The sequence below is a fragment of the Nilaparvata lugens genome, chromosome 1 (assembly GCF_014356525.2).
Source record: "Nilaparvata lugens isolate BPH chromosome 1, ASM1435652v1, whole genome shotgun sequence".
Taxonomy (NCBI): domain Eukaryota; kingdom Metazoa; phylum Arthropoda; class Insecta; order Hemiptera; family Delphacidae; genus Nilaparvata; species Nilaparvata lugens.
Window position 1 is genome coordinate 30062992 of NC_052504.1, and position 26377 is coordinate 30089368.

The 26377-nt window shown below is 34.9% G+C and overlaps 1 protein-coding gene across 1 annotated transcript in view; it reads left to right on the top strand.

The window, feature by feature from the left end:
* Positions 1-163: 163 nt before the first annotated feature.
* Positions 164-26377, top strand: part of LOC111053315 (DNA-directed RNA polymerase I subunit RPA2) — a 49219-nt gene continuing 23005 nt past the window's right edge. Inside the window, exons 1-14 of the mRNA XM_039425094.1 lie at positions 164-440; positions 1852-1986; positions 2613-2804; positions 3569-3808; positions 9224-9396; positions 10432-10584; positions 14580-14742; positions 15150-15240; positions 15381-15494; positions 17203-17405; positions 18365-18574; positions 18819-19016; positions 19833-19940; positions 21663-21839. Of these exons, the coding sequence (XP_039281028.1) occupies positions 369-440; positions 1852-1986; positions 2613-2804; positions 3569-3808; positions 9224-9396; positions 10432-10584; positions 14580-14742; positions 15150-15240; positions 15381-15494; positions 17203-17405; positions 18365-18574; positions 18819-19016; positions 19833-19940; positions 21663-21839 (2229 nt within the window). The 5' untranslated portion in view covers positions 164-368. The remainder of the gene's footprint in view (positions 441-1851; positions 1987-2612; positions 2805-3568; positions 3809-9223; positions 9397-10431; positions 10585-14579; positions 14743-15149; positions 15241-15380; positions 15495-17202; positions 17406-18364; positions 18575-18818; positions 19017-19832; positions 19941-21662; positions 21840-26377) is intronic.

The window sequence follows — 26377 nt, forward strand, 5'->3', positions numbered from 1 at the left end:
CATATTATATATTATTTTTCAGCATTCTTTTCTGACATTCATTAAATATCAAACTGCATTTAAAAAAATATCAAATGAGCATGAACGATCACGTTTTCCTGAGTCGTCTTAGAGTCGTCTTAACGATAGAAGTGGAATTTGAAATGTTTACCAAGATGGCGGCCAGAAAACAAAACCATAACATAACCTCATATCTTGAAGTTGTAGCTCTGTGGTTGTAGCGTAGCTCTACAATTCCAGGAGCACGTGTGTAAGATTTAGAAGTAAAATGTTTTGAAGTATTGATTATTCATTATGTGATAAGACTATAATTTTTCTTCATTTTTTTTTTTTTTGGCCGTTTTTATTTGTTAATATCAGGGCTCAACATGTTAGATCACCCTACATTGAAGAACTTGATTAGTTCTAATTATGCAAAAGCACCTAAAGTTCAGAATTCTGTAAGTGAATATTTAACTCTTATTTAAATTATTATAGTATTGATATTTAGCTATAATATTCATAGCATTCAATAACTCATAACAGATATCTCTTGAATGTTTTGAAATGAGTTCATTAAAAAAAATTACTTAGCTTTTAACTGTAATATCCTGTAAGTTATTATGGCTCCTAATTTTTATATTCATTTTATTTCTGCATTTTTCTTTTTTCTTAATATAAGACCACGAACGTTAGAACATGCATCATGGCTTATCCACTGTGATTTATGACTCTTCGCATTGTGTTTCAAGTGGAAAGTCTTTGTTGAATTTAAACAGGAGGTAGTTGAAGCTGAGCACACAAGATAGGCATCATGATAATGGAGCAAGAAGATCATGTTTACTTAGGTAGTGTAGCAAAACTTCTCAAGAGTACTTTTCAAAATAACTCTGTTGGCAGTCTGTTCAAGTGGTAACTGGTAACTGTCCACCTTGCAAGAGCTCACCAGTGGTGGGAGGGACCACTCTATTGCCTCATGATCACTGAGTGAATAGTGCATGACAAACTACCAAACATTTACATTCAGCCTCATATTTGTGGCAACATTATCCAGACAAGCCTCCAATCTTGTAGATTGATCAGCTGTCAAAAGCATATTTCGTGCCTTCAACAGGTTCATAAAGTTCTTTGTTTTGTTGTCATCAACAAGTACATTTATGTTGAAGTCTCCACTTAACACTCATTCAAAGCCTGGGTGCAAGGATTCGAAGTGATCAAGCAAAGAATCAAACACCTTGAAGAAACTGTCCAACTCACCATTAGGATGTCGATACACTACTATAATGAAGACTTGTTCATGTAGCAATGCAATACTTGCAAACTCATGCTTACCATCTAAGCAAAAGCAGTCTACATTTATGAAACTAGCTTTTACACTATCATTAACAATGATAGCCGCACCACCATTACGGTTCTCTCTATGAGGAAATTTAACCTCAAGTTCAATAACGTTTTATTCTTTTCTGCTGCAGGTTTTCTTTCCTCTGTCTGTGTTAACAGAAGCACGAAATATTATACTCATCAAAATGTTCAATCGCTCCAATCTCATAGATCTTGTTGCTCAAGCACTGAATGCTGTAGAAAAGATACCTTCAAGGATCCTACTCCGGTTTAAGTTTATGCTGTTCTATACCCTTAGTTGCTCTTCAATTCAGAAAATTGCCAAAAAATCACAAACATTAAAAAGCACATGAAATGCTGGTGATTGAGCAATGCTCCAACTACCACGAATCTTTTTTCCGGATTAGTAACTAACAGAACAAAATTCCCACTTATGATTTTGTAAAGTGGGCGTCTTACAAAACTAATTGAGATTCAAGATGGAAATTCCTAAACTTCATGTTCTTATGTTGTGATTCTTTTGTATTGCAGTTTCTTGCATCGTTGGGGAAACCTCATCTTGATTCTTTCAATTACATGCTTCATGAAGGACTAGCTGCAGCTGTTGAAAATATTAAACCTCTGGATTTTCAAGTCGGCAGTAATAAGCTTTTTATTAAAATAAAGGTATGTATTTTGTTGAGTACTTTTCGCTAAGATTGCTCTGTTTGCATATGTATTACTGTATTATTATTTATGATGTTCGAACAATACCTGACAATTACGGTACATCAACTAGAATATTGTCGATATAGTGTGTGCAGTGAAACGCGTTTCAATAAAATTCGTGCACTGCTGTGATTTAATTTTATCTATGGGGTTTTCTGACATTTCTTGAAACGCGTTTCCTCGATTTGCATCGGCCCAAGTTTACACAACTATATTAATACTTGTTTGCCGAGTAAACATTACAAGTAAATATTTGAAATATAGGTTACATAATATAATGAAATTATTCTTTGACAAAAAAAAAACAAAAACATTAGTCCCGAAAAAAACATTTTGCTCTGTTATTAGTTGAAAAAGGATGTTTAACAGTACAATCGATCAATCAATCTAGTTGAACTAAGGATACAAATAAATAACAACTGAAAGGGTAGTAAAACTTTGAGAATCAATGCCCTATTTATTATCTAAGCATTTTCTCAACTCTCATTACTACGCCCATTCAATAACATTTAATAATGTTCAATTAATAACGATTTTAATTCATGTTACAGAAAACTAACTTATACTAATTTGTGGTGTTGCAGACTATAAAAATTTCGCCGTCAGTTGTTCCGGCCGGAGTGGGGACGAAATATCCGCGCATTCTGCCGAGTGAGTGCCGGCAGAGGGGAGCCACCTACAATGGACCATGTCACGTGGTTCTCGAGTGGTCAGTCAACGGCGTCAGACAACCGCCACTCAATCAAGATTTGGGCAGAGTGCCTATTATGCTCAAGGTGGGTGCTAGCTCATTTAGTAGGCATATCTACATATTCGTTTCCTCTCTAAAATACATTTGAACATACCAATCGTGCCAACTCACTGTCGCCCGATGAAATGATCTAGCAGTGCTTTAAGTTACCAAATAATATTCTACAAATCCATCTATAACACGGATTTAGAAATGAGGATGAGCGGCTTTCGGATCACTCTGTGTTATATTTTATGTTGATCTGAAATATGGAAACAGTTCATCTCTCATAATGGGTGACAGACATTTTTAAAATGTAAATTATTAAACATATTAATACTATTTAGTAATTGAATAAATATAATTGATTAAATAATAATGTAATTTATTAATTAAATTTTATCATAATATTCTTGTGTTGAATGTAAGTTGAATTGTGGCATATTCCTCTATATTGAATAGAAACTTGACGTTGTTACAATAAATGAATGAATTGAATTACAAGAAACTACATCATTTCATCAAACCTTGTCTAAATTTCAGAAATATATAATGGTGAACCACAAGCTTCAAGCAATACTATTCATTCATTTCTAAATTCCCCTTTTTTATTCTAGCCAACCTGGATCTCAATATTGGAATTTATAAAATCTATAAACATACAGTCGACTAAATTCATATGAAAATCAATTTCAAATGAATATTCAACAGGAGTATTTTGATTTAATGACAATAGTTTTCATAAATATTCGTAAATATTGAATGCTATATCATATTCTTATTCGTGTCTGTTGACATTTGTGATTTCAGTCGGAGCTGTGCCATCTGTCTAAATTGAGCCCCGCAGAGCTGGTCGAGCACAACGAACATGAAGACGAGTGGGGCGGATACTTTGTGGTCAAAGGATCAGAGAAACTCATTCGTATGCTGCTCATGACCAAGAGGAATTATCCGATCGCAGTCAAAAGAAATTCGTGGAAAGGCAGAGGTCCATTATTCTCCGACATGGGAATATTGATTCGATGTGTGAGAAATGATCAGTTATCATCGGTAAGTACAAATTGACATCCCTTATTCAGAATTCAATTTTAATCCAAGCTGCCATCTTCTATACTGGATACAAGCGAGCCTGCTGAAAATATGCGCCTTCTCGTTCTCTCATGTGCTGAATTCATTCCAATATTGTTTAAGTTTTTAAGTTGGCGATGCATAAAGTTTCATCAGCAGTTGTCGAACAAATATAAACTTGCTACGCAGTGGCACATGTATTTCCATGGCAAATTAACAAATGTATTACCCATTTGACAAACATATATTACCGATGACAGTGGTTTGATTGGAATTCTGTATTAGCTTATGTGGCTCTTGTGTGAACAAAATTCTTCCTATTCCCCTGATTTATATGAATAATCAGAAATCTTCAATTACTCCATCATTCTCAACTTTACTAGTCAATTTTTATTAAACTTGTATGCTCACTAAGCTTTATTACACTTCAATTCAAATATTAAAAGCCACTTACTACCATTACTATCCTGTGTTGGTCCAGGATAGTAATACCAAGGATAAATTGTTAGTAAATTGATAGTAATACCAAGTAAACCAAGGATAAATTGTATAAGGAAATTATAAACTTGGAGCATGATATAGCTGAAAATAGAAGTATAATTAGTTCATTGGAATTGGAAAGGGAAAATCTTGCTAATATAATATCAAAAGTAAGCCAAGAAGTTGAATTAGTAGGAAAATTAGTAGTGAGTGAGGACTGCAGTGAGTCATTGGGTCAAACAAGTGAATCTAAAATAAGGAATATTATAGAACATGTAAGGGGGAAAATTATTATATTCTCTGATAGTCAAGGTCGTGATCTGGCATCCTATCTACAAAATAGAATACCACATTCATATAGTGTCTCAAGCTTTGTATACCCTGGTGCTGGTATGTGTCAAATATTAGATAGAATTTTTAATTGTAAAGAGGTACAGCTTATGAATAAAGAAGATTATTTAATTATATTAGGTGGTACAAATGACATAAATGACTCAGCTAATGAAAAGGACACTATTATATTCAGATTGGCAGTTGAGAGTTTACTGCGTCAGACAAGACATACTAACGTGATAATAGGGACTGTGCCTTACAGATATGATATGCCGGCTGCCTCACCCATAAATTGCATGATAAAGGTGATTAATGGTCTCCTGAAAAAAATTGTCTCCGGATTTGTTACCTTGTTGAACACATGGGATCTCACTGCAAAAGAACACACAAGTCATGGTTTACACATCAATAAAAAAGGGGAAATTAAAATAGCTAGGAGGCTTGATGCTATTATTAGGGATTCCCTGGATAGGAAAAAAGCCACTTCTAGTAGTAATCTTTATGAGTCCATGATTATTGAGCTCACAACTGGGCCATGTTTGGAGGGCAGTACTTCGTTGATTGGGGGAGAGGTTGATGCTGTAGTACCGGCTACAGGCGAACCAGATGTAGCATTAAATTTAAACTAATAGCTCCAGACAATGAAGTTGAACAAAGCTTCAGCCTGCATGCAGAGGTAACTGGCTCTCTAATACCTATAATTTCGAACTCCATTAGAAAACCTAAACCTCCCAGAAGTATAATGATTGCTCATTCAAACCTCATTGATATACCTATAACAGCCATGGACAAGCACAGAAGGGGATCAATTGAACATCATACAGGTAGGAACGTAAAATTGTGCTCCATTAATGTCCAATGCATGCGGAATAAAATTAGTGAGCTTGAGTTACTTTGTGAGATGCATGACATCGATGTTTTGTGCATCTGTGAACACTGGCTTGTTGAAGATGAGATTGAATACTACAGCAATTTGGCTGGTCTCAGGAAGGTAGCTCATTTCTCTAGGCAGACTTCAAGTGGTGGTGTAGCTGTTTTTGTGCGAGAGAGTATGGCATGGTCGGCAAACGCCCTAGACCTCAAAGAGTTCTGTATTGAGATGCATGCTGAGTTTGCTGGGATACATATTCCGGAGTTGTCACTTGTTGTGGTAAGCATGTATCGCTCTCCTAATGGAAATGTTGAATGTTTTTTCCAGTAGCTTGAATTATGTGTTGGATGTCTCAGTAATATTGGTTTGTTTGTAATAATTGGAACTGATCACAATATTGATTTGCTTGGCACGTCGGCAGCATCCTCAGGTTTTTTGAATTTGTTAAGAAGTCTGAATTTGTATAGTGCAGTAATGCAACCTACAAGAGGTAATGCTTCCCTTGATAATTTTTTCACAAATTTGGACCATTGGAGCTATGTTGCTGAGGTTAGTGTTGATCAGATTGCAGATCATAAACACATTCTCATGGAAGCCACTTTTATGGCAGATGTTGTTGGAAGTTGTAATGGTTCCAGTAGAAACGTTTCTTACAGAGTGTTCAATGATGGTATTGTCAGACTTTTCTGTAATTATTTGGGAGTTTGGGTTGACTCTTGGTTGGAATCTGTTATTGATATGCAGGCGGTTGGTGGTTTTCAATGTTTCTTTCATGCTCTCATGGATGGTTTCAAGTTTTTCTTTCCAATAAGAATGAGGTCGCTAAGTTCTAAAAGATTCACAACTATGAAGGGAAATTCTGTACCACAAGTAAAAGACTGGTTCACTCCTGAACTAGCCCGAATGAGAGATATGGTATCCATGACAAATGATTTAGCTAGAATCAGGCCTCACCTGGTTGAACTAGCAACTGGGCTCAAGAAGGATTACCGTTATAGATTGCGAGAGGCTAAGAAAAACGCCAATGCAAAATTCATTGCAGAGGCTCAAAATTCATGTAGGGCTGCCTGGAGTCTTATAAATTCACATAAGCCTAAATCAGAAGAAGGTGATCTAAGTTTCACAACTGCCAGTGAATTTAATCAGTTCTATGTCACATCTGTGGAGAGTATTGTGAATAATATTCCAAATAATATTGCAACCGATCTTCCCAATGCTCTTCAGGGTATTCCAGTTGTAGAAGGAAACTTTGAATGGAACCATGTGACACCTGCTGATGTTGTAAGCATAGTAAATGATTTTAGTGTATCAAAGGCAAAAGATATTTATGGAATGAGTGTGGCTTTTCTGAGGCAGATTATTTGTTTCTTGAGTCCAATACTTGCATGCCTTATCAATAAGTGTATCGATGAGGGTGTTTTCCCTGATGAGCTCAAGATATCAAGAGCAGTTCCAATTCACAAGAAGGGTGCTCTGGACAGTGTAAGCAACTATAGATTCATATCTTTGATCCCGGTGATTGCAAAAATTTTTGAGACGGTATTGTTTATTCAGCTGTACAACTATTTTGAGAATAATGGTCTGCTGGTTCCTGTTCAGTTTGGTTTCAGGAGAGGAAGATCGACTGTCTCTGCTGTGCAGACTCTCATTCAATCAGTCCTGGAGGCATTTGAGAATGGAAGATCTTCATCGCTTTTGCTCTGTGATTTATCACGTGCCTTCGACTGTGTCTCGCACAATATTCTATTGGGAAAGCTGGAGAAGTATGGCCTTGGAGTCGGTGCTGTCAGACTGATGAAATCATACCTGAGTGATAGGTTGCAGGTTGTGGACTGGAATGGTGAACTATCAAGTCCTGCACCCTTGAAACATGGAGTCCCACAGGGATCAGTTTTGGGACCTTTGCTCTTTCTCATCTCAATAAATGATATATATTATTCAGTAGATGGTGGTGTTCTGTTATTCGCAGATGACACATCACTATTTGCGGATCATAAGAGCGTAGATTCTGCCAGGCTTGCTGTGAGGGAGCTGTATCATAGTGCGTCTCAATGGTTTGATCTAAATAAGCTGGCTCTTAACAGTGACAAGACTCAGGAGCTATCATTCAGCCTCAATTCTGGGATTGCCACGGGTACTGTGAAGCTCTTGGGGTTTTCCCTGGATAGTAGGTTGACCTGGGAGGCTCACATCAGCCAGCTCTGCAAAAGGCTAAGTAGAGTCATTTTTCTGCTTAGAAGGCTTGTATCATCTGTGCCTGACGGTTTTGTGCGCCAAGCTTACAGAGCCATATTGCATATGGTACAAGGCTGTGGGGGCACGCTGCGAGTGTGAATAGGGTGCTATTAATGCAAAAAAGAGCCATTAGAATTGTGATGAGAGCTGGTTGGATTGATCACTGCAAACCATTGTTTGTACATTTACGAGTGATGACAGTTTACAGCCTGTACATATACGAGTGCTTGGTTTCGGTTAGAGAGAATATTCATTTGTACACCAGGGCCAATCAGATCCACAGTCACGCTACACGGGGAAATGGAAACCTGGTCCTGCCCGGGGTGAGATTGGAAAGATCCAGGAAAAGTTTTCCCATATCTGGCATCAGATTTTTCAATAGGCTACCTGATGAAGTAAGAGAGCTGCCTCTGGTGAGCTTTAAGAAGCGGGTCAAGTCATGGCTGGTCGCCAACCCGTTCTATTCCATTCATGAGTTTGACGAGTCTGACCCAAGCACTATGTAAATTGACTGTGTAAAGCACTAAGTAAATTGCCGACTGTGATAATAGAGTTTATATGGTTTTAGTTTGTTCACGATTTATTGTAAAAGTAGGTATAGATTAAAATTAGAATAGGCTGTATAGACTGTGATAGAATTGAAGTTTAGTAATTGTTTATTGATATTTCTGTATTATTATTTATTATTTTCTTGTGAGAAACCGAATAGCTTTGAAGCCTGCTCTTGCACTGCATGTTGTGTATTATCTTTATTTATGTATTGTTATTGTAATTCTGTTAGAAATTTTATTGTAATGACATGGCCTAGTGTACTGTATGTATTTTCTGGCTGTAATAAAATCATTGAATCATTGGTAAATCAGAATAGACATTTTCTTTCAATTAATTTAATACATCACACAAAACTTATTCAACAAAATAACATAATGAAGTAGGCCTAGATAAAAAAAGTTCTTTGATCAGGTGTGCAAATCAGTAAAGCCATAGAAAACTAATCAAAGCTCACGTACTAGGATAAGTAATGTTGGAAATAAATAAAGTAGTTAATAAATTGAATAAAATATGTAGCCTGTCCAATAATACAATCAATTTATTGTGAAGGAAGATTTTTGTTTGTATTTGTATTATTTTTTTTTTTAATCTGATAAATTAAATGAATTAATCTGATAAATTCAAAATTGTAGTAGATATACATTTTTTTGACTAAAAGTAGTGTGTGAATTAAGTTATCATTTTTAACCTCTAGACTGTGTATTCCTGATTGAGGTTTAGAACAGTTTTCGGCGAATTCCTGTTTTCACCTGGATTGTATTTGTATATGAATAAAAAAATATGAATTTACCAATTTCAACTTTCTAAATATCCTTCTGTTTTAATATTCTCACTAGTAAATTCTTCTTCCATTTTTCAAATTTTCACTTTAGATAAGTCATTTTTCCGCCTAAACACTTCCATAGACAATTTAACTTTTGTTTCAGAATAACGTTCTGCATTTCGTTACGGACGGCAGTGCAAAGCTTATGATTGCATTCAGGCGCACTCTGTTCTACATACCAGTCCTTCTCATCATCAAAGCGTTGGTCAATAAGTCCGATGAGCATATCTTCAAGTGCATTGTTTCTGGATATGATGACGACTTCTATTTCAAAGGGTAAACCACACTTTCCCTGTTTATTCATAAAAATTGTTTATCAATTCGGGATCTTTCTTTCAGCTGATCAAAACTAGTTCAATTTATTCCTAGACATTTTTCATAATCTCTGATACATGGTGCTTGAAACCCCTGTATACGCATTTTATCTTTATTAAGTTGTCATTTTTTCAGCTTCAAGTGGAACTTCAAAGAAATTTTTATTATTAATATATCATCAATATCACTAATTCAAGTAAAAATTCTCAAGTACATGAAATGAAACAAAATCGACTCAACTACTTTTCTACAGGAAGTGGAAACTTTGAATATTCTTCTGGAACACCAGGTTCATCACTACGTTATTCGAGTTCAAAAAAGAAACAAAAAAATTATTTGAACTTGAATTTTAAAAACACTTTTGAAGTGAAAATGCACTTACTTTTGTAGTGACGATAGTTTCGACCTGTTGTTGGTCATCATCAGACTGTGGGAATTTACTCAGATGACAAGGCTATGTGTGGTAAGGGATGAAGGTGGTGGAATAGGTTGTGGTGGGGGTTGGGTTGGTGGATACTTAGTCGTTTGGTCTAAGTATCCACCAACCCAACCCCCACCACAACCTATTCCACCACCTTCATCCCTTACCACACATAGCCTTGTCATCTGAGTAAATTCCCACAGTCTGATGATGACCAACAACAGGTCGAAACGATCGTCACTACAAAAGTAAGTGCATTTTCACTTCAAAAGTGTTTTTTAAAATTCAAGTTTAATTTTAACAGTGAAGAAGTATGGATATACAACAGACATTTATTTGAATGTTGATAATATACCTTATACCTTATACGGGGTTTTTACAGCGTTCCCGGCCGTTTGCCGCACTCAACACGCCATCTGCCTCTATCTCTCCATACGTCTTGTTGGATGCGCCTGCTCACCATGATTGTATGGTGATAATCATAGTAATTTTAACATATCTTTAATATTTATTCGGATGTTCAGTTAGTTATTAACAGAGAAGTTCTATAAATATCTCAAATAATTTCTTTCCAGATGCATCTTGAGCATGCTTCGTTCACTGCATGAGATGAACATTTTCTGCCAAGCTGATGCGCGTAACTATATTGGAAAGACTTTCAGATCAAAGTTGCCTGACATAGCTAGAGAAGCCTCTTCTGATGAACAAATTTGTGATTACATACTAGAGTAAGTAAGCCTTAAACACAATAAGGCTCCAAAATATTTGGCGTGATACTTGATAGGACACTTTCATTCAAAGAGCACCTAACAAAGACAGCAGAAAAACTAAAAACCCGAAACAATATTATTCAAAAACTTTGCGGAACATCATGGGGAGCTTCAGCATCTACATTACGCTCTACAGCCCTAAGCCTTGTCTTTTCAGCTGCTGAGTACTGTGCTCCAGTCTGGATGAATAGCTCTCATGTTTATAGGGTTGATGTTCAGCTAAATACTCAATGAGAATGATAGATGGTGTTCTGAAATCTACCCCTGTGGAATGGCTCCCGGTGTTGAGTCACATCCCACCCGGGAGCCGAACTGTCAAGGCATGCTGAATGCACTCGAATCAAGAGACTTTTTCATTTAGGTTAAGTTTTATCAGTTTCATCCCCATTTTCCCCGTCATGTGTCGTTCTGAGGTCGGTTCACGATTGGTCTGCTGCTTCCATGATGCCTCTCACTGACACGTCAGCTCGCTCGCCCTCAAGTAGGTATGATTATTTCAATAATAGTAATAATGACGCAGGTATGTTTCTAGCAAATAAGCTCCACTCTTTCAAAAACTTTTCAAGGCTGCTCACCTTAACGTACAATCCCTCAGTTGCCACATTGATGAACTCAGAGCAATCTTCCGTTTTCAGGACTTCAATATAATCGGAATTTCCGAATCATTTTGAAGCCTAGTATTTCATCAAATTTTGTTGCATTGCCTGGATATAATCTTTTCCGAATGATAGATTGAATAAAGCTTGTGGGGGTGTAGCAATTTATGTGAAAGAAGGTATCAAAACAAAAGTTTTAATCACATCTAAACAAGAGTATTGTTCCAGACCAGAGTTTATGCTACTTGAATTATCCTTATCTAGTACTGATAAATTACTCGTTGGTATCTGTTATCGCCCACCAAAAATAGGTCATTTCACAGATTTCGAAAGTGCCTTGCTTTCTCTTATGCCTTGTTATAACCGTATACTAGTTATGGGGGATATGAACACCGACTTGAACATGACAAATCGTAACTTTGACTACTTTCAACTGACTACAATTTTCCAATGCCTAAACATGACTATTTTACCTCTCGATCCAACTCATCATACTAATGAATCTGACACACTCATTGACCTTCTCATTGTTAGTGATCCCAATGAGGTTGTTCAAGCAGGCCAAATCTCAGTCCCAGCTATTTCTAGACATGATTTGATCTACTGTGTACTTTCCCATAAGATACCCAAGCCAGAACAGAAAATTATCACTTATAGAGACTTCAAAAACTTTGATGAAGCCGCCTTCCTGACTGATGTGCTCAGACTCCATGGCATCAAATGAAGCATTACCCTCAGTTGATGACATGGTCAAGACTTTCGAGATTGGACTTTGACTTTGTATGACAAACATGCACCTTATGTGACAAGGAGGATTAATAGAAAACGACGAGTACCGTGGATGACTGAAGACATACTTAAGATGATGGGACGTAGAGACAAAGCACATAGAAAATTTAAAAAGACATTTGACTTGGACAGTTTGATAGAGTATAGGAGCCTTAGAATAGGGTTAAACAGGAATTACGGAACTCAAAGATTAGGTACTTGAATTCGTTTATGACAAACAATAGACAAGACTCTAAATCACTTTGGCAGGGAATAAAAGAATTCGGGCTTGGCAAAGAGAAATCGAATCCACAAATTGACTTACCATTGAATAATATAAATGACCATTTCGTTTCACACTCTAACCAACGCGACGAAGTTGTCATTGCTAATCACATTGATGATCTTGAAGAGCAGGTTACAACTTAGATTTACCAATCACTGATCAATTTCATTTCCATCCAATCTCAGAAGAAGACACTTTCAGAGCAATTCAACGTATTCATAGTAATGCTATGGGTGTAGACAAAATTCCTATTAAATTTATCAAGAAGATGTTATTTGCTGTTTTACCAACCATTACATACATTTTTACAAGTCACTTGAAGAAGGCATTTTCCCTGAAAACTGGAAGTTTGCTCTGGTTCGCCCTCTAAATAAAGTTCCATCACCCAATAAAGTTGAGGATTTTAGACCAATCAGTATTTTACCTGCATTGTCCAAAGTGCTAGAAAGACTCATTCATGCTCAAGTTGTAAAATTTCTAGACAACAATAGTAAGCTTCATAACTTTCAATCAGGCTTTAGAAAATTCCATTCAACTGAGACAGCTCTGCTTCGTGTCACTGATGATATAAGGTTAGCTATGGACCAAAGAAAATGCACCATCCTCACCCTATTTGATTTTTCTAAAGCATTCGATACTGTTGATCATACAGTCCTTCTGAATAAGTTGGCTATTCTTGGTTTCAGTCACAACTCGTTAGTTTGGTTTAAATCCTATCTATTAGGTAGGAAACAATGTGTATCTGTCGGTGACAAAAAGTCAACTTGGAAAAACGTTATGCATGGAGTACCACAAGGTTCAATTTTAGGCCCTCTCCTCTTCACTTTGTATGCTAATGACCTTTCTTCCATTATCAAATTCTCCAGTTTCCATACTTATGCAGACGACCTTCAAATCTATTTAAGCTGTCCCATAACAAAAATTAATGAAACAGTTGGAATAATGAATCAGGATATCAATTCGATAGTGGAATGGACAAAGAAAAATGGCCTTAAGCTTAATCCCATCAAAACACAACCCATTATAATTGGATATTCTCGTCTTATAAACAATATTGACCTTGAATCGATTCACAAAATTAGTGTAGACGGTAATGACATTCCTTACTGTAGCTCAGTTAATAATTTAGGCATTATTATGAATAATACTCTTGACTGGTCAAACAAGTGAACAAAACTTGTAAAAAGGTATTCTCAGCCATGCATGCATTGAAGAAAATGCACGATATCCTCCCTAGAAACATTAAATTATTATTGGTTCAATCTCTCATCTTCCCACATTTAATGTATTGTAATTCTGTTCTTAACGATATGCAAGTCACTCTGAATGATAAACTACAGCGTTGCCAAAATTATTGTCTACGTTTCGTCTACTCTCTCCAACGCCATGATCATATCACCCCAGCCCACATTGCTAGTTCAACATTAAGCTTCCCGATCAGAGGCTTTTTCGAATAGTCAAGCTTGTTAGAGATATCTTGATATACGGTAATCCGAACTATTTTAAAGATGATTTCAAATTTGTCTCTGAAGGTAGGAGGATAGATGCTTCACATACTAGAACCGGAGAAAGTACTTTAAGGATACCCAATCATCGAACTACTATTTTCACAAAATCCTTCTTAGTCAGTGCCTGTCGTGCATGGAATGCACTTCCTGTTTCTATCAGGTCCATCGAGAGCCGAGCGAGCTTCATCCTGACTTTAAAAAAACATCTTTTGGAACAAATGACTGAAACTGTCCGGCCCTAGAACGATCACATGACAACCATCCCCCACCCATCCCACAAATACAAACCTTTAAACCATGTTATAGAACGAATTGTATATATATATATATATATATATATATTATATATATATATATATATATATATATATTATATAAACTCATGTTATTTCAATTATCCACTGCATACTGCTGTATATTACTGAAAGTTGATAACCCTGATCTACTTTCAGCCTACTTCATTTTATTAATCAATTATTTGATCTTATCTACCTATATAATTGTGCATTAATCGTACAAATTGTGAAAATTGAGCTCTATCAGTTGATTTTTTCACTCCAGAACTCTAGAAAACATGTTTCATTCTACTGACATCATAAACAAGTTCAATTACAAATTCTCAATTCTTTTGCAAATTCTTTTGATGTCAAAAAGCATTCTAACACGCTTCAAGATTCTAGCTATTTCTAGAATATTATTTTTTCACTTGAACAAAATACAATATTCCTTAGTTTTTATCTAGATGGACTAAAGAGTAGGCTATTGTATTTCTTATCTGTGTTTTTCAATTTTCAGAAACAGTGTCTGTATACATCTGAAAGACAACAATGATAAATTCAATTGTCTATCATTGATGATAAAGAAGTTATACAGCTTTGTTCAGCAGAAATGTATAAACGAAGGTGTTGATTCAATTATGACACAAGAACTACTCCTGGGAGGACATTTGTATTTACAGGTATGCGAAAATGATCTCTCTAGATATTTTTTTTATAATTAGTTCTATATAAATTTGGAACTTAATCACTGTGAAGTTAACATAATGGAAGTAGCAGAGGAAAAAAATACCTGTAAATTATTTAAAAAGAGCTCTATGTACAGTTATTTGTATTAAATTCTTATAAAGTATTTTAATAGGGCTACTTGAATATTTAATTATAGGAAATAACTAGTTTTAGACCAAGTCATGCATAGCACAGCACTGAACACATTTATTTAAAACTCAAGATAACCTCCGAATCATTGAGATTGTAAATTGTAATCTCATTACCTTTTTAAAAATATTTCATAAAGTTATAACTAAAAATTTGTTTAGTTTTAAGGTGGAAGTAGAATTAAAAATGTTAAATTTCATATTTTTTTCAGGTTCTTGCTGACAGGATGAGGATATGGATGGCTGTATTGAAGGCTAATATAATTAAGAAATTTGATGGATCACTTGCCAAATTCGGGATAGGTAATTATCAGGTTCCATACTGAATTTTAGTGCCAATAATTGTAGTGTAAACTTTGTTTACTTGAATAGTATATTTTGTAAAATACTGATTAATTCTCCTTGTTACAAATTTTATAATAACTGCACGTTTCACATTGCAGCTCACCTTCAAGCCGCAATAAAAACGTGTGGAACAATCGAAGCCACAATGGAGTCTTTCTTGAGCACTGGGAATGTGTCAAATGCTTCACAGATCGGTGTACCTCAGGATAAAGGTAAAGCATTCATTTTAAGATAAAATATTTCCAAATATTGTTTTCAGCTTTGCTATGTCCTTTCGACTATTATCTATATAATAAGAGAGAGTAGGGTTGTGTTTGTTCGCATCAAAACATGCCAACTTGTGGATTGCATACCGGAGAAACGGAATGATTTAGATCTTCAAAGGTTGCACATCGATTCTAAAAATATCCTTCTCGTGCACCTCGAATTTCAATTTTGCTTCTAGATTTTTCAGAATTAATGTTGAAATTTAATTCATGGGACATGAATACATACCTATGTTAATATAGAACTATAATCTAGGGCAAGGTACCTTGAATATTTACATTATCTACGTATTCTAGGTACTTTGATCTAGAGATCAAGAGGTACTAGATCTAGTAGATCTAGAGATCTACTACCTCTTCGAAACAGATGGTTGAAATTGGCAACTAAATTAATAGCCAGTCCAATTTTATCTGGTTGACATGAAGTTGAGGAAGGTTGCTGAACAAGATTTGAGTTATGTCACTTTATTATGTTAGTATCAAGTTGAAGAATTTATCTATACCATAATAAAGGAAAGAACTGGCTTATACACGTACGGGATATGACAATTATGTTTGACGCATCATTACATTCAAACTACTGGACTGAAATCAACTTTAAATTTTGCATATAGTTTCTCAATTATTAACTGAGGATGGTGTTCTATGCCTACTTCAATCTCTACAATATTCCACTCAGTCAAATTTTCAAAATGGACCCTTGCGGAGCACGGGTTACCTTCCAGTAATTTATAATATATTGTGTCACATTATCATTCATATTCTCTAGGGTATAACTCAAGTTTAGAAATCATTAACATATTTTAAACAAGTTTTTTTGCAACATCCTTTCACCCAAGTTATCTTGAACATAGTTCGTATTTCTGACCAGCTAGCTAGGGTGCAACAATTTCCTTTGAGTAGTGTCAATGGTATAATACCATATTATCACCATATTGCAAGTAGAGTAATAGGATTGTTCACTTTTCACCAATAACTTCTGCCCCAATTCAATGTTTTCAACATTTCGAACAACTTTCGAATTTTCCTTCAATATTTACCGTAATGAGACTTAGAAACGTTACCCGTTATAAAATAAATAAAATAACCGATCTATATTTGGTTCGTTGTTTCTCGTTCCTCACATAGTTTCATTTGAGGAGTCTTCTTTAGAAAAGATACTTTTTATTTGATATTAACTCTTACTATTATCTGATATTTTATTAATAGTATATATTTTATAATAGTTCAATTTAAGGAGCCTTTATTAGAAAAAAATATTTGAATTTAATTCTTCTCTAGGGGATTATCTAATATTTTTGTCCTGGCACAGTTTCAAACAAACTTCCAAATCAGAAAATAAATATCAAACCATAATTAATAAGTTGTAAATAATTAATAAGATGAATTATAAATAATTATAATTATTCATTCATACTCTATAAGAAGCTTTCCTGTTAGAAACTTACAGCTCTCATCTTTTTTTAATTTACAGAGATTATCCGCAAATTCTTACCAATTTAGTATTGGCTTATTTCAGATCTCTCCAATATTCTATACGTAAAAATTTAATGTTTAGCTTTGAATCATAGTCTTTTTATATCCTCAACTTTTCTATTTTTTTTTTTTTTTTAATATTTCCGAGTAAATTGTAGCTTATTGTGAAATATTTCAGGACTGGTTATAATAGCAGAAAACATCAACCGAATGCGATACATGTCGCACTTCAAGGCGGTGCACAGAGGCTCGTTCTTCCAAGAGATGCGAACGACGGAGGTGAGACAGCTGCTGCCTGATGCATGGGGCTTCATCTGCCCAGTGCACACGCCTGACGGCGCACCCTGTGGCCTACTCAACCATCTCACCAAGGCCTGTCAGGTTAGTATATCTATATAGCTGCTCAACCATCTCACCCAGCCATGGTTATCCAGCTCACCCTGATAGCAAGACTTGTGTGGCTTAGGAAGATTACAGCTACTGTCTATCTGTATAGCTGTTCAACCATCATGGCTTAGGAGGATTACAGCTATACAGTATCTGTATAGCTGTTCAACAATCTCAACAAGGACTTTCATAAGAGCCTACTCTATAATACATTCATTCTAAATCATTTTACAAAAGTACTAACCTAAAATGAAATTTTTCTATGCTAATGGGAGGAGAAAATTTTACAGTATTTTTTCACAATAATTAAAATTATTAATTACTTTAGACAAGGTAGTCAGGTGGGCGTGCGATTGCACACACCGTCATCAGGCATTTTTGTCGAACAAGGACAGCCAGTTGACAGCCTTATTTTGACTGCAGAGACTGGTGACCACACCTGTACCCCAAACGTGACTGCTCTAGTCTAAACAATGCATGAGGACTAAATATGTTGTCGCTAATAAACACTGTCTTGAAATTGAAACTTGTATCTGGCTAGCAGAATATTTTTATGTGTAGAGTACGACTTGTTGCGCACTGTGCTGTTAGAAATGCTTAGAGTAGCTTATTCAATAGTAAATTATATTTGCAATTGTAACAATGTAAAAAGTTTTTTATTTTTTCTGGATTTCTTTTATAACTTCAGAACTTCGAACTTTAACTTTTCTCATTATGAACATAACCTATTTTTCCGGACATTTTATCATTTATCAAAATTTGGGAACAGAATAGTTTTGGGCTATGCCTGTTGTTCTATCCCGATCATATTCATATGATTTGTAATTATATTAACAAATAAATAAATAATAACATTTTAAAAGCTCGTGTGTGGTTTTTGGTTCATTAGATTAGATGTGTACAAAAATTAGACTTTTCAATAACTTTTTAAAAACATTATTCTTATTTCCCAGGTTACAACGACCCCTGACGAGAAACTTGTAGAAAAACTGCCTGAAGTGCTGGCAGTTCTAGGCATGCAGCCATTGGAGCAATCTGCTGGAGTTCCACCAAATTCTTGCTATCCTGTTGTTTTGGATGGTAAAGTAATTGGTTATTTACCTTTCGCATCTGCTGACAGATTTGTCCAAAAGTTGCGGTTTTTGAAAATTTTTGGAGAAAAGGTACAGTTGTTCTACCCATTTACTCTGCTAGATTCACTTTGTCATTATGAAACCTTCCTCTGATGAGATTGAATAGAATCATGATTATCTGATCAAATACGATCTTCAACAATGTTTCTTTTGAATTAATATTAATTGATATTCACATTGTATTCCGATAAAAAATCCCCGTATTTTATTTTTAGGGCGCTATACTGCATTATCAGTCTTTGATTAATCCACTGAAGCTTTCACATTTTTGCAGGTCCCTTCTACACTGGAAATAGCACTGCTACCGAATAAAGAGATAGTGTGTCAGTTCCCGGGATTGTTCTTATTCACAGGGCCAGCTCGATTGATGCGACCTGTCTATAATTTGGAAGCCAAGCAAATCGAGTTGATAGGAACGCTGGAACAAGTCTACCTTGATATCAGTGTGATACCAGAAGAAAATGTTCCTAATGTAAGTGAAATCCAATACAATCTCTTATTTTAGATTTATTGTTAATTTGATTATTAGGTTGACAGATTAATTGACACATTATTAAATTGACAGGTTAATTGACACCTGATAATTGAGATAAATTGTTATTATTCCCCCTAAATTGTGAAGTTAAACTATCGTAAGTAGGTCACATGCTCGCCTAATTAGGTCTATGAGTAAATGTATTAACAAAATTCATTCTGATTTGTTTTTGTGCTTTCATGGCTTTTTCATTAATTAGAACTGAAAATACTACTCTTGTTTTCTTATTTGTATTAATAGGAGTGTCTCGATTAGACCAGGTTTCGTTTATCAGAAAAGTCCGACCTGGGGTAATCGAACACCTAGACTAATCGAAGACCTAGACGAAATACACCCATATTAATGATCACCGGCAAGACTTTAAATGTGTGTTTTCGTTTTTTCTTTGTTTTTAACCAAACTATTTTTGATTTTATATAAAAATTATTCTACATTTTATGGTATCTAAACATTTTAATGCAAGAAAAGATCCAGACTATGTTGAGAAAAAAGTATAATGCTGGGAGGAACGGGAGATATTGCATCAAATGAATACCAATAAAATAAGAATAATTAAACGAAATTCAAAACAATTATCTGAATATCTCTTCATATCAAATATCGACAACAAGTGAAATAGCTAAAATAAATAAATTAATTTTTGAGAATTTATCTAAGACACAATATTTCTAGGATCTTTCAAAGCTCTCCTAGAAGAACCTACATTACAACATGCAAATCAACTCACTTCACTTCAAACATTTTTGATGACAGGTTACCACACATCAAGAACTATCAAAGGATAACTTTCTAAGTAACTTGGCTTGTCTAATACCAATGCCAGACTGCAATCAGAGTCCACGAAACATGTACCAGTGTCAGGTGAGTTATTATTGCTCGAGTTTTGAACAAAATCATAGCTCGTTGTTGTAGAGTATTGTATCACAATAATAGAACCGTGATTTCCATTTGAACTTTACCTCATTTTCCATCAAGTATATTTAATTTTAATTCTTCCACCCCCGATTGCACTCTAGACAAAGCAGTTCTTCAAAAAAATCCAATCAGTTTGATTTGTGCCGTCTTCCATTTTTACTCTTATTATATTTGTTAGCCAATCAACGTTATTTTCCCCGATTGAAACGTATTCATATAAGAACGCTAACATATTTGTTCAAGCACTATTCTTTAGAAAACGTTTCAGCTGTCAAGATTCAAGAGAAGAACTGCTTTGCCTGAACCGAAGCCTGATGTATCATGATCATTGTATGGTTTGTAATTTTATAAATAAATGACCCAATATTATATAGTGGATATCAGTGGATTGCCAGTTACTGTGTACATTACAATATTACAACTGTACTGTACATTATTACAATTTTCCTTGTAAACTGCTGGGTCGCCGTCAAGGTTTACCTGTACCCTCGTAAAAATATACCATTGCCGTCAAGTTGTCACCCCGACTACTTGTCACCTACTGGACCGAAGGTGCCAACTTGTCATGACCGTAAACGACAACCTGACACCTCGCACACACTCGTCAGAGTGTCACCCCGACTACTTGTCTCCTGTACCTGAAGGGGATAGTTTGTCAGTACCGTTCATGACAGCCTGACACCTTGCACGCTGGTGTCCTGTCTGTCACCCTGACTACTTGTCACCAGAGTACAGACTACAGAGCACCAGTTGGAAGAACTTATACCCCCGCGGCGTGGGGAGGGGGATCAAGTAATTGTTATTACTGGTTATGATGTAGAATTGAATTCTCAGCACTTTTGGTTCAGCAACATTTTCCCGTCAAACGCACGGTTCGGGAGATATTCGCCGTTTTTGCTATTTTTAGGACATATTTTTTCGAGTTGGTTGGAAACAGAAAAATTGAATAATAAGCTTTGAATAAAACTGAATTGAATAAAACTTTCAAATGAAGAGCCAGCCAGAATGGTGACTTCTTGTGGTGTAAAATCGAGGTCATAGGTTGTCGTGACCGTAGACGACAACCTGTACCCTTGTAAAAATATACCATTGCCGTCAAGTTGTCACCCCGACTAGTTGTCACCTCCTTAGAAAGGAGACAAGTAGACGGGGACGGCTCACGTCAACCTGTCCCCTCAAAACCGGTTTTAAAAGGGGACAGGTTGACGGGGTGTCAAGTAGTCGGGATGGCACCTAGTCACGTTAACCTCTAACTGCCTTGTCTACTCAAGAATTATTTTCATACTAATTGCAAAGTTCAATTCTTTGTCATTGGATTATTTTGTGTTATGTATTATTTATGTTATTATAGAATATGCTTAAAATGTCTATCCATTGAAGCTACACACGCTTTAACTTTTTTGCCATATTCATGTTCCATGGTAATAAATATTCTGTTCACGTTTGAAATCCACACAGAATGTTACACCGCTCAAGGATAATCAACTCGCACTGCCTTATGAATGTTGATTAAATAGGGTTTCGTGTGAAAAAACAAAATTTTCACTTATAAGTTGAGTGTTTTACCTTACACTTGAAATAGGGTAACAGGACTAAAAATCACTCTGTATTATATTCTTCTTTGATGTTTCGACAGTCTTACAGAATCTGTTGATACATATTTTTCAGATGGGCAAACAAACGATGGGAACCGCATGTCACACGTGGCATCTGCAAGCAGAGACCAAACTGTATCGGCTGCAGACTCCGGCCACGCCCCTATTTAGACCTCTGCACTACGACAACATCAACCTCGACAACTATCCAATGGGAACCAACGCCATTGTAGCCGTCATCTCTTACACTGTATGTGCAACTATTATTATTTCTTTATGTAGAAGCTTATCTGTCACTTGCTCTGAAGCGGCTCAATCTTGAGATGAAATGAAAACTGGTTCAATAATTGTCCTTAGAATTAAAGAATAAGTATCTAAATAAGATTAACACAATTTAATTTAGTGAGCAGCCCTGGAAAAGAATTTATTTAATTTTAACATTAGAGTGAGTATTTAAATTTATGTTACAATTAATGTTTTTATTTAGGCATGATTTTTTTCCAATTGAACTAACCGAGATGGTTGAATTTTAGTAGAATACAGTAGAGCTCACAGAAATCGGTCTATCAGTAGACCGATCCAGAAATTAGCTTATTTGATGTAATTTATTAATATTAATATTCCCATCCAGGTTTCGTGGCATAGAAAGTTTATAATATAAATACTGTGTAAATTATTATATTACAGTCAGGTATGGCTTCACAATTGCACTCTGATTCGCTGCAACTGAACTTAGGCTCCAGTCAAGCAAAAACTGATGTGGCTGTGGGCATCATCCAACACCTGAAACAATCTTTTTTTATAATTCCAATTGAAGTAAAAAATAGAACTTGAAGGAAAATTGCCATTATTTTATATCCCTCAGTGAAATTTCAGTTTATTCGAAATACATGTACTGCGCTTCGAGAACCCATATCAAAGTCTGGTATGAAACGTTTTTTGATAGAGCTATTACCTTATTCTCATTAACTTTTTGACCGAGCGAAGTGAGGTCTAAGATTCTGGTCGACAGTTTTGCATTTCTCTTTATGTTTATATGTTGCGCATTTACAGCTAAACGCAGCAATAGATTTTCATGAAATTTGACAGGTCCTTTGAATTTCCGTGACATTCTTTTTGAATTTCGCGTCGACGTATAAGGTTTTTTTAAAATTTTTCATTTTAAGGATAATACGAAAGGAAAAGGAGTTTCCTTCGAACACCAATATTACCGTAAAAATCAGACTATAGAATTATTCAAGGTACCTAGAATAGAAGGTACTGGCCACGCGCATCTCAATCTTTTAATGATCAGTCAGATGATCGGTGTGATGTCATTGGTGCTCTAAATATCTATTCTTCCTATCTTTTCAATGTTAAATTGAGCAACTTTGTAAGTCTTTTTCTCAAAAAGTACATAAATTTCAAGTCCCATCAACATCTCAAACGATTCATACAATATTTATCTTCAATTTTTCTAGAAATTCAATACTTTTGGACGGCTGGATCTTTCAGAATGATCGATTTTGTAAGAGCCTGCACATCGTATACTTCTTGCTCTATTATTAAAAATTAACATGCTTTTCCTGGCTCTTTTGTAATTCGATTACTCAATGCTAATGAGTTCGATGAATCTATCATTGAATAAGGAATTAAAAACGAGAAAACATTGATTGTACTATAATATTATTTCTCTCACAATCCTTCATCTTGTCTGTGTACTGTATATTATATGTAGAATCAATAGAACATCTTGTCTCCCTTAGGAGGAGGATTTCTCTTTTTCAGAAAAATTATTACTTTCACATACTTGATCAGGAAATAGTTTTCTGGTTGAATCTCTCTAATTGGAAACTACAACAAAATATAAGGGTGAATATATATTAAAGCATGCATACCGCGTGGGGAATTCTCAATAATTGAGAATTGTATTGAATATTTGCTCTCGTATTGTGAAACACATATTTCTCATTTATTATTTATGAGAGGAATTCTCAGATAATACTTGTTCTCTTATTGTAAAACTCTCATTCTTTATTATTTATTTGCGATAAGGGAAACATACTCTTTATGTTCCAATAATGTATTAAAAAAATGGATCATTAATTGAAAATCATACGTATGAATATGAATTCATACTATAAGTATCCTACAATATACCGGGTGTCCCACGAAGAGGTTTACACGTTTAATTTTATATTATGAGCCTATTCTTGCACCAAATTTTTAAAAATGTTACAGTTTACAAAATAGGTTCTGAAAATATTCTGGGAAATTTTCAGCTCCCTAACCTTCGTAGAAACAAAATGGCGTCATATTTAAAATTTTACCAATTCGCTTAATACTTTCATGAGTTATTATCTTATTTGTTTACTACGTTGCAGTAGTATTGCCTCATTTGATGGTACCAGAAATGGATCAAGCAATCTTCCAACAAGATGGTGCTCCACCTCATTTCGCAAATCATACTAAGCTATTACTAAATGACAAACATCATGGCCGTTGGATTGGTCGTGGAAGTGATTTTTTAAATTGGTCACCCCGATCACCAGATTCAACTGTTTGTGACCTTTTTTTATGGGGTTACTTGAAGGAGAAAGTTTATACCCATAAATTCAATAATGATGTGGAACTAAAACGATCAATAGAAAAGGAACTTCTTCGGATACCGCGGAGTTTCATTGTAAGAGCTTACGAATCATTTCTTAAGCGCTGTTATCAGTGAGTTGCTGTGTATGGGTTTCAATTTCAATAATTTTGGACTTTTAAGGTTTTTTATTAGGCCTTGTTCTAGTTGCTTTATTCAAAAGTTATATTGCCCGAAAGTGCAAAAATAAAAATATTTTATAAAACAAAAAACGCCTTTTTAATGCTTTTAAAGTATCGTTTTTCAATATGCCGCCATTTTGTTTCTACAAAGGTTAGGGAGTTAAAATTTTCCCAGAATATTTTTAGAACCTACTTTGTAAACTGTGTGAAATTTAAATAAGTTCGGTGCATGAATGGGTACGTAATATAAAATCAAACGTGTAAACCTCTTCGTGGCACACCCGGTATATTCCTTCTAATAAAATTGATAATTCTATAAGACAAGTGATTGGTTGAATGCCTGTTTGAAAGATTACGAAAGGATGACAACCTCTTCAACCATGAATTTACTCTTGAATTCACTTTTATCAAATTATTCTTAGCTTTTCCTTTATATGTCTTCTGCATTAGATTGGTATTAGAATCAATTTTGAAAGGATAGATATTGGTTGAGTTTGCAGAAGAATATCACAATGAACAAAGGAAACAGCTCGAATGTGTAAAACTTAATAAATAACGAGAAAGCTCAAGATAACTATTAAAGTATTCAAGCCAAGCCTAATTATTATGATGATAAAACATTGATTGGAAAAATATATGCCTATATTATATAATTCAAAGTATTACTAGGAGAAATACATTCAGTACCTTTTTTTCAACTTTATAATTGTTGGGATATTAAAACTTTGAATAGAAAACCTCCAGTAGAAAACCTTTGAAGCCATTCATCTTTTCAAATTTTGCCAAATTAAATCTATTCATTCCTTATAGATTATCCCTTCTCGTAGTATCAAATGTTAGTTCTCTATATCCAAACCGGTATGCCCTCACATTAACGAGCATTCTGGAAAATCTGAGAGTTCATAAGTGATGAATTTCTAAAAAAAAATGAAGATAAATATTGTAGAAATCGTAGATGTCGGTGGGACTTGAAAGTTATGTACTTTTGTAGAAAAAGACTTACAAAGTTGCTCGAGAAAAATAAATATTGTATATGACCGTAACACACAACTATCACCAGGTTGAAGTATGTGTATATGTGTATATCATTTTTTTCTTGAATTATGAGTGCAGTCCCAAAGGATTAAAGATGTTGAACCGGCAATATGTTCTACTGATTCTACGTAATATACAGTAGGCTACACAGACAAGATATCAAGGATTTTGAGAGAAATAATATTATACTTTAATTAATGTTTTCACGTTTTTAACTCCTTATTCAATGATTGATTTATCAAATTCATTAGCATTGAGTAATTGAATTACAAAAGAGCCAGGGAAAGCATGTTAATTTTCAATAAGAGAGCAACAGGTATTCGATGTGCCGGCTCTTACAAAATCAATCATTCTGAAAGATCCAGCAGTCCAAAAGTATTAAATTTCTAGAAAAATTAAGATAAATTTTGTATGAATCTTAGAAGATGTCGATGGAAGTTGGAAGTTATGTACTTTTTGAGAAAAATACTTACAAAGTTGCTCAATTTAACATTGAAAAGATTGGAAGAATAGACTTTAAGAGCACCAATGACGTCACTATGTAAAAATTTAGGGGGTTTGCGATTTAATTTTTTTGTTTTCTTCGATTAACTTCGAAGCGAGTAGTTTTAAAGAAAAATGAGCCGAATAATTAATGTAGCCACTCTTATTGCAAATCCATTGATGTATATTGTTATGTATTTGCGATTCGATTTGACGCCGTGGAAGGGGAAACAGTCAACGCGGAACGGCGCGGTTGACTCTCTTAGCCATAGTAAACAGCAAACTGGAATTCAATTATCTCTGTAAACATTAATCGGAAAAAAATCTATCATATGCCATTCGATTCGTTAAATTAAGGACTACAATATTAGTCGAATTAATTTCCTCAATAAATCGAACAGTTTCCTTAATAAAATAATATAATGTAAAAATCTAGGGGTTTTTCGATTTGATTTTTTTGTTTTCTCTGATTAACTTCGAAGCAAGTAGTTTCAATGAACAATGTGACGAATAATTAATGTA